The sequence below is a fragment of the Sceloporus occidentalis genome, unplaced genomic scaffold, assembly GCF_023333645.1.
Source record: "Sceloporus occidentalis isolate IW3139 unplaced genomic scaffold, rSceOcc1.0.p SCAF_37, whole genome shotgun sequence".
Taxonomy (NCBI): Eukaryota; Metazoa; Chordata; class Lepidosauria; order Squamata; family Phrynosomatidae; genus Sceloporus; species Sceloporus occidentalis.
The window spans coordinates 3,644,845-3,654,974 of NW_028317017.1; the positions used below are offsets into that span (position 1 = coordinate 3,644,845).

General features: G+C 34.6%; 1 protein-coding gene across 1 annotated transcript; it reads right to left on the bottom strand.

Moving 5' to 3' along the window:
* Positions 1–1,201: 1,201 nt before the first annotated feature.
* On the bottom strand, positions 1,202–2,170 carry LOC149297747 (forkhead box protein B1). The gene has a single exon (XM_089488343.1). It carries the CDS (start codon positions 2,168–2,170, stop codon positions 1,202–1,204), a length of 969 nt encoding a protein of 322 aa, XP_089344469.1.
* Between the last annotated feature and the right edge of the window lie 7,960 nt (positions 2,171–10,130).

Below are 10,130 nucleotides of genomic sequence, written 5' to 3' on the forward strand. Positions count from 1 at the left end.
TTCCCAAAATTAAAACATACAAAAAGACAATTAGGGGCCAAATAAAAGTGCATTTTACACATATCATTTTCACCCATATTAACAAACATTTACAGCTGCCTCCTCTCTTCCTTATCATGGAGGTCTGGATACCAGATTAGTTAAATTCAGGGAGTTACTTATCAAAGCAGGTGAATCGGAACAGTGATTTTCCAATAATTATTAATATAAATCGTTCCACTGATTACTGGAGACAAATGTTCTCTGTGAAAAATAAAAATCACTTTTCACCAAGATTGCCCACTTTTGCTTAGATAAACATCCCCACCTGATAAGTTTGTGGTCCATCATTGGATACACTTGACATAATTGTAAACCCCCAACATACGAATTGAAACCTATATGGAGTGACATAGATCGATTATCTCCCAGTGCCTTAAAATGAATTACCTTAATTGACAAATAACAAATAGGAATTATGTTCTGATTCACAGATTCCGTATTTACATTAGGACAGTATATCTGTATACAAAGTCTTTTCCCAGTGTGTCATGGTGCTGTATGTGCAAATTATCAGCTATTGCTATCCTGTTCATATGTTTGATTGTATACTGGTGGAGTAGTATATATATATATATATATATATATATATATATATATATATATATATATATATATATATATATATATATATATATATATATATATCAAACGTGTATGTAATGCTTAAGTACAATTCACAGTACAATTGATAACACATTTAGGTGTAGACATAAATTCAGTTTTCAAGTAGCAATCTCCAAATATTATTGTAATGAGTAAAACTATAATAACAATAATAATTGCACGATTTCTGTGTCAGTTATAAATTTTTTCCGTAAGTGGATTGTTTTATTTTTCAATGATGTTCAAACCTATTTGTAGTTTCTTGTGTGGTCCTACATATCTCAACCCATGTATTTTTTAGTTTAGTTTGTGCATTTTTGTTGCCGTTTTCTTTCTGGTTTTGTAGGGTTAGGTAATACAAACAGTTTTTGAAATTGCACTGGAATGACAACAAATAGGGGGTTTCAAGTGTCTTAGGATATGCAAATTGAATCAGAAAGCCAAGTTGGATCACAGCTGGTAAATCTGATGTGGATGACCCCCCCCCCCCCCATTTGAGTCATTTGAGTAAGTTTAGGGGAGATGGAGTCTGACTTATAATGTCCTGCAGGTCACATCAATGTACAGCCACAGAAAGGAGAGCGGTGGTAGGACTGGTCAAAGTTTCACTTGGAGTAGCAGGACTACTTTGGCTAGTTGCTGTTTGGGGAGACGTTGGACTCAAGGATGGAGAAGAGTTTGAGAGGATGGCAGGGATGTGTGTGGGAAGCGCTGGAAGCGCTGGCACAGCTGTGGGTGTAGGTTTGATTGGAACTGGAATAGCTGGTAAAGTTTGTCCCCCGTGGCAAAGAGGTTTGATGGGCACTCCATAAGCACTCACACTGTAATCGCTGTTGGCCATTGATATTGGGGTGGTTGTGTCGATCATGCTGGAGCTGTACATGTGTGGCCAACCCGTACCAATGGGGCTGCCAACTGTAGTCAATTGGTTATGTAGAGGGTAGGCAGCTGACATTGGCTGCATTGTGGAAAAAGCAAGCCCTCCTGGCATTTTGTACTCTCTGGCAATGATATTCTCAATAGCAAAGGGGTGCTTAAAAGTAGATGTCTGAGAAACCCCCAGGTTGTAAGTTGACATTTGGGGCAAATGGGTACCAGAGGCCGCTAGGGCGCTCAGTCTTAGTTTGGCTTGCTGCTGGAGGTATTGGGCAGCATCTGATGGCTTGGTGGGAGCAAGGTGGTCCGACTTCATCACCTTAAACCTCTTCCTACGCCTCAGAAAACTGCCATTCTCAAACATATCACCACAGCTTGGGTGAAGTGCCCAAAAACTGCCCTTGCCAGGTTGATCCGGTCTCCTTGGAATCTTGATGAAGCAGTCATTGAAGGACAAGTTATGTCTTAGAGAGTTCTGCCACCTCTGGGTGTTTTCTCTGTAGTATGGGAACCTGTCCATAATGAATTTGTAGATCTCGCTAAGCGGCAGCATCTTCTCCTGAGAACTCTGGATGGCCATGGCTGTGAGGGAAATATATGAGTATGGGGGCTTCTGGTCACTGTATGTGTTTCTCCCAGGGCGAGGCATCTTCACAGCAATCGAAGAGGAGCTATCTGCATGTGATTGAGAATAGCACATCAATCCTGCTTATTTAATCCATTGCAGTACTTTACAATTATAATACATTAGTAATTGTCTTTTAGATTGGTGAAAGCGACCTATGAAACTATCATCTATATTACATTCACACATGCATATATTGCTCAGCTAAAATAACCTAATCTTCTTAAACTTGGCCACTCATTTACTCACATTGTTCAGTACGCTTATTTGTGCACAAGAACATAATTTCACATACCTTGAAGTTCTTAGGAGTTGACAGTGTGCATTCGTAGAATAGCCTGGTAGCAAAACACAAACCCTTCTTGTCGATACTATAGATCTTAACTCAGTCCAAATCCAGCTGGATCCCTTCTTTTGGGTAAAACTCTGATCTTCACTCCAGCATCAGGAATAATCTCCTTTTCTGACCAGCAGTTGAATGAGAAAAGGGGAGTTTGCTTCTTTGCTGGGTGGGAGATAAGCTAAGTAGTTGTCTCCATGTCCTTCCTCAAACCATCTGATAGTTTTATGTGGTGACATGAACAGAAAAGACCCCTGCGGAGGCGCTTCATTAATGTGCCACTTCTTTGCTATCATATGACAATCGCCCTGGGAGGAGGTGGGAGGGAGCAGGGGAGAAGAGTGAGGAGGGAGGAGGGGGAGAGAAAGGCATAATCTGGTTTCATTTACACCTATTTACATGGACACCTTGGGCCAATAGAAATCATTTCCATTTGAAGACAAGGCAAGGGGTGAAAAGGCTCAGCAACCGGAATTGAAGTGTGATGGCACCCAGTAACAGTGTGTGTGAAGGTATGCACCAACCTTTCTGTGTGCTTTGCAGGGAGCTTAGTCTGTAATTCACACTTACAAATGGAGCTAGTGAGCAGTGGGATGTTTGACATGGAAATTGCTTGGCTGTGGTATTCTGTTTGTTCTGTATTGTTATCTGATTTGTATTGTGAACCAACTTAAGGCATCGCTTTTACTTTCTAACAAGGGTAGGAGGGCGCTTGTTCTTACCCTAACTTGATTGTTCAACGAGTTCTTCTTTGCAATATACCTATGGGGTATAGATAGATATGTAACACACACACATACACACACATATATATTCATTTAACACATAAAACACATACACACACAATTGCATCAATACATTCGTTTAATTAAGTATAATCATTTATAGAGTATCCCTATACACATATCTCATTTTGTAGATTATGCAACTATAAGTATTTGGCATTTTTTTAAATAAAAAAAGTTATTTAAAGTTTTACATAAAGGTATCAGTGTTATTATATAATATGTTGGGAATGTATTATTGTTGGGAACAAACAATCGTTCTCTCAACAGCAGGTGCATCCATTGACTCCAGCTGGCTAGTTGTGATTTTACAGTGGCTTTAGAATTATCTTGTCATGTGAGTAGTTACTTCAGTTTCAACAAGTGTTCGATTCCCTGAAAGAAAGACAGACATAAATCAGCTTTGACTAATTGCTATATGATAATAAACACATATTACTGCAGAGCAAAACATTATGTGTGTAAGACCTTGGGTGGTGTCACTTGTGGAGCTCTCTCAGTCTTCCAGAGCTATGACTCTAAAATGTTAATTTAGTTTGATTTATTCTGTAACTGAACAAGTTAACCATGGAAAGAATATTCCTACACTCATAGTCCTGGAGGTTTTATACTATTATGAAAAAAGACAGTAAAATAACATAACGTGCATTTGTGAGAATGAGTAAAATGTACTGCAATATTTATTTTTTTTCACATGTTCTACTGCACTCTCCTGAATGACCAAAGACTACTATGATTAAGTAAAAAGAATGTCAGGACTGTATGGTAGTGTAATCTTATAGGATAATTAGTACACTCCGCACACTCATTTAAACCCCCAGTTACTGATAATATCTAATCATTCCCCCTCAGCGGCATATGCAAGGTACCTAAACATCTGCTAGGGTGGCCAGATGTGAACACAACAAAGCAAAGTCTTAATCACCATTATATTTACAGTATGATCACTGCATCATCACAGTTTAGGTACATATATATTTATATAATGATAGCTGTGTTACACTGTACATATGGCTAATATGCTTCTTGATATTCAAATGACAAGTAATAACCAAGCACTGTATTTTCCATCCACATGTATTTTTTATACAAATAGACACAGTCCTTATATTTGACAGGTCTTTAGGCACTTTTGCCACTTGTCTGGCATGTTTCACCCCTTAAGTGATGACATGCTTTGAATAAATTGCCCTGATATAAATCATTCCAAACTAGAAATTCAAGCTGCTTCTTCTTACTGTAAAGCATGTCCTATACCCCAAATTGAACATTTCCTCCTACCCTTGCTGTACTTTTTGGACTGGTGGCAATGACAGCAAATGTACTTTTAGTGCTGTCTGAAACAGTAACATTTCCATATACTACCCTTCATATCATATTTCATATTATATATTTTATGCGATTAAGATAAAGATGCCATCCTTAAACTACAAATTAGTAATATAACTTACATAACATAACAGTATTTGCATGCTAAACACATGTGTTCCTGGATTCTAAGAACTGACTGCTGTATGTGACATCCTGGTATCACTACAAGGAAAAGTCTTCTTCAACACCTTTTGGAACAAGAATTGTATTTCATTCATGTTCTATTTCAATTCAGTAACACTACCAGTAACAATTATAGGTTAGGTTAATAAAATGATTGATAGTATTACTAGTGATACTACAATTATTATTATTATTATTATTATTATGTATATCGCCATCATACACTGCTGCGCTGTAAAATGGGAGCACACTGCAAATGTATCTGAATAAATGTATTGAATATTTAGACAGTATTTTTTAAATATGGGATATGGTATGGATCCGCAAAAGTTAGTGTCTGGGACTATTTGAGGGGATACGGAGTTTTCTTTACATTTTATATCTGAACACAATTTAGTGAAATTCAACACAAAAAAGACATGTTGTGGTAATTATAATCTTAATGACAGTTATTATTGTTATTTTTTGCCAGTCAATAAATCACCAAATCGTTACTTAAACACGTTGAGTTTAGGAGATTAAACATTTTCATTAATATTGAAATAGCTTCTAGGATTCAGATTAGCATCTGGTAATGCAGAATCACGTTTTCCAATATTAACAGAAGCACTTGAGCACTAACACAATATAACCTTCTAAATTCAGGTATAAAAAAGCACGAAAATATAAATTCACAAAGCCCTAAGAACTGTTTATAACTTACAGTTTCCCTGCGAGTTCTTTTTTGTTTAAACCCATGCACTGGCTATAGAGCCTCGGTACAACTCCACTAGAAAGGAATGGGTTAACATGCAATGCCCCCTAAACATACTGCGCTTAATAAATTTAACAGTAACATAGATTTGTCCAAGGATTACTATGAATTAACTATGCATAATGTTGCACAATTAAGAGTAAGTCATCATGTGCAGGAGTGATAGTTCAATTGAAATGTTCTAATGTAATGATATTATTATTTATGTTAAAAAAAACCTATTAATTAAACTTTTTTCAGAAGATAAGATGTTTTTGATTGGCAATTGGGCCCTTTAAATTTATTTGTTTTTAGTAATGAAACGGTTTCTGTAAAGAAAAAAAGAAATGTTAAATTATTGGGAGATAATTAGAAAAAAAGAACGTGCACAATAAAGACGAAAATTAACAAATTTCTGTTCATGGGGTTATGCTAAAAACAGGATGGCACAGGAGGTATGATTGGGTTTTATTGAAATATTTCTTTTAACAAGACAGCTGGAAAAACTCCATATATAACACGATATATAAACAATTACATTTGTGAATGGTTTTTCGTATTTTGCTTTATATAATATTGGTTTTTAACCCTCAACAAGGATTGTCTTTCAAGCAAAAAAGTTACAATTTATTTCATACTTTGTAACACTAAGCGCAATATATATATATATATATAATATATATATAATCCATGTTTTTCTATTAATTTATATATATATTTATTTATTTAGTATGTTTGGTTGTTGTTCCTAATCACTCAAGTGAAGTACATGTAAAATCAGTGTATTAGGAGTTTTTAAAAGTGAATGCAACCTTTTGTAAGGAAATTCAAAACTATTTACCAAAAAAGGCTTTTTTTTGAGGACTCATTTAAATAAGGAGCTTCAACAGTTGTTGAGAAAGCGGCATAAATACACATAAGTCAATTATATCAATGTGGAAAGCAAATGGGAATGAATCTTTTTGTAGCAAGAACTATTCAGTCTTTCCTTCACGATCCTTAAAGCGCAGGTTTCTGCATGAAGGGACAGCAATAGACCCCTTTTTCCAAAAGCAGGACCCCACACGTTTACAGATTTGGTAATAATTTATGCTAATTTCCCACCCATAAATCCACAATTCGTTTCAGTAGCATGCAGGCTGTTCAGATAGCCAAGAGAAAGAGGACGATAATAGGGCTAACACAATATTGGTTTTGATCCCTTATGGTTTCAATGCAGGTGTGAGCATGTGGATGGGGTCTTGAATCTATCCAACAGTACAGAATGGGTGAAAAAAACCGAAATTTGAAAATAACCCTCTTATTCAGCCCATGTTAATATTTACAATACAGAAATGTAAAGCAGCCCAAAGCTTCAAACAATTGCAGAGATCAAAACCACATTTCTTAACTTGAAAGCAGTTCTACATTATTTGTAGTCAAATACTAGATTACATTTGATGAACTTATTTGCCATTCCTCTATTTACTTAGTAGCCAAGAAAAAGAGGTGAGAGAATTCGGTTTGGAGTTTCTTTTGTTGCTGCTGACTGTTTTTGAGTTTACCAAAGTGATTTTGCAGCCTATGGGAATTTATGGGAAAGGATGGAGTGATTTGTTCTGAACAATCTATCCCAAATTTAACACATCAGATATGTGAGGTTATTTCTCTTAGAACAGTTTCCCAACTATGCCAATTGCCAGTTAAACTGTAATGTACATCATGTGTTATATAAAGCAAATACATACCCTGCTTTAGGATATAATGCACCATAGTACATAAATCACTTAATAGAGGATACTGTCACAATGTTGCACTTCATTTATTTTTGTTAACCTCTAAAATAAATTGTTTAATAAAATGAACAGATGTAAGCTTGGGAGCAGGGCCCTCTTTACCTAATGTATGTTTGTCTCTGCTAGTAAACTCTATTTTTTCATACATTTTAAATGTATGTGCTGTAAGAAGTGCATGTCAATTGTTGGTGCTCTATAAATAAAATATAATAATAATAAATGACATATGACTTGTTTTTGGGGTTTAACATTTATAAATGCTCATGCTCACTACATTTCCACATTTTATTAACAAAAAAGAAAGAAAATTATATGACGTGTTTTTACAAATGTATTTGTTAGAAAATGTGATTCATTTGAATTAAAAATGGTTATTTAGCAAGAAATAGAATTAATACTAAAAACAACACTTACACTTGTAAGGTAGTCTCCTTTGTCAGCCCCTTATTAAATGATTTGCAGCATTTTGCATCTTTGCTGTATGACCTCAGTGCCTCAGAACAATAATGGGGAGTTTATTACAAGCATGCAAAAATGTACATTTCTTTACATACTTGTCACAAATTAGCTCACATTGGAAGCCAATTCCCTAAAAAAAAAATAGTTACACAGATCCTTTATAAAACCTTGTTTCTGGCCCTTCACCTTTGTTGAGGATGGATCTCTAGACTGTAAGCTTGGCCCTTCTTACCTAATGTGCTGGTTGGTTTTAGTCTGTCAATTCTAGTTTTGTCATAACCTTTGAATATATATAATATAGGAATTAGGCATTTTCTGAATTAGTTTATTTGTTGTCTCTACAGTAAAGACATATCCCAAATGTGCTGCCCTTTATAAGGTTTCCTTTTTCTACAAGGGAATATATAACTTGGAATGGGTGCAAGGACAGAAAATGACCTTTCCTGCAGGTCATAATATCAGAAGTTAGACATTTCTGCTATTATGTTTGAAAACAAGCAAGATGAAGAAACTCTAAGGGACCATTATTTCTCACATGAAAACCTTTGCAAAAGAAAATATTATAATAATTATTTTGATTCTCATCAAATTAGAATGTTTAATTGAACATAGTTTTGTAGTTTTACAATTCAGCATAAGTATGTTCTGTAATATAAGCTGCTTGGCAAGTTTATGTAATATAAAAGTTAATTTGAAACTTTGTTTCCTTAAGAGGTATTTTGATGGACAAGGCTGGATTTATTTCAAAATTGCCTCTTTGTCACCTACTGCCATCTCCATGAAAAAAAATATTTAACCGATGCTGAATAATAAATAACTGGCTTTGTAAGCTTGGCACCGATGGAAATCCAGAGGACTCTAGGCAAAAAATTGTGAAATAATCAAAATCTATGGTGTAGAATAAAAAAAAAAAAAAAAAAAAAAAAAAAAAAAGAGTATCTAAGCAGGTGTGAACAGAAACTATTAAGTCACTCGCACACAGGTGATGCTGGACAATATCCCTTTTAATGTTGACTCTATGGTGTTAAGGTATACAAAGTGAATACTTGAAAAAGTGGCGTTATCACCATAGCAACCAGTGGAATGTTCCTGCTGACTGGACCAATTCACTGGTTGCTATAGTTGGAAGGCCACTTTTTTAACTTCTTGGTAGACTCCAATGTTTCTGAGGTACCTGGATAGGCATGTAGTTATGTTATCATTTGATTAGTGATGTCACAATCTTTTTTTCTTACTAATGATACATTGCAGAGATATGTACCTATGTAACACATCTGTATCCCTACTTGAATTTAAAATGGTTTGTTAAGTACATTTTCATGTTTGAGTACTATTAAGAAACTATTCCAAAAATGGACAGCTGAGGTCATGTATAAGGAGTGAAAATTGGTAAAAGTGGAAACATATCATTGACTGCTATGGTGATTGCACCCAGTTTAAAACTCAGCACCAGAACTGCATTACATTGTGTGTATATATATATATATATATTCAGAAGCCTTGTGGAATATTCACAAATATAATAAATACCGGAAATGTTCAATTGTTTATTACATTTAGTTTTTTTGATGAAAAATTATTCTGAAATGTGACAATACACTCCATCATCTAATGCCCCTTTTAACTGATATTTTTGTTGGCAATATTTCATTCTTAATTTTTTTTGTTTGTTTTCTCATGTGAAAAAAAAATAAAACATAAAAAAATGCATTATTAAATATTACAGCAACAACTTTATAATAAACACTGGAGTTCATGTATATTAGTCTTTAAATGCTGAAGGGTTGGTTATATTGGTAAACAGGGTCTGATGATGTAGGGTATGTGAGATTCTTCCTTAATATTGAGGTCTATAAGAAAATGATAAGAAAATGTTTTGTTTACACAACACCATATTGATTTGGCCCCTCTGGTAAGGAATCATTAACCCTAAGAAATAAGTACTAAATGAATACAGTTTATTATCTACAATAGATGCAAACTCCATTTTTGTGTAAAATAATTAATGTATCGTGTGGTCTTAAATATTTCAATGTTTGCTTTGTAGAATAATAACAAAAGTCAATGTCCTTTTAACACATTTTAATAAACTGTATGCAAATATATCACATATTGTATTATAATTTGTGGCACATTAAGGCTGTAATCAATGCTTCACCAGTTTCCACTCCTTATGATGCTAGCAATTTCATGGGCTGTTACCACAATACATCTAACTTTAAAGAGGAATACTCTAACGGCTAAATACCAAAACAAGCTATCATACATTGGTGTTGAAATTTTTGGATCCTGAATTGTCTAACTTTGAGGTGTATAGGAAAGTTTGATATTTTAATTTCCTGATATCATTATTTGTTATGTAGGTTCATCTCACCCCATCATAAACCAGAAGATCACT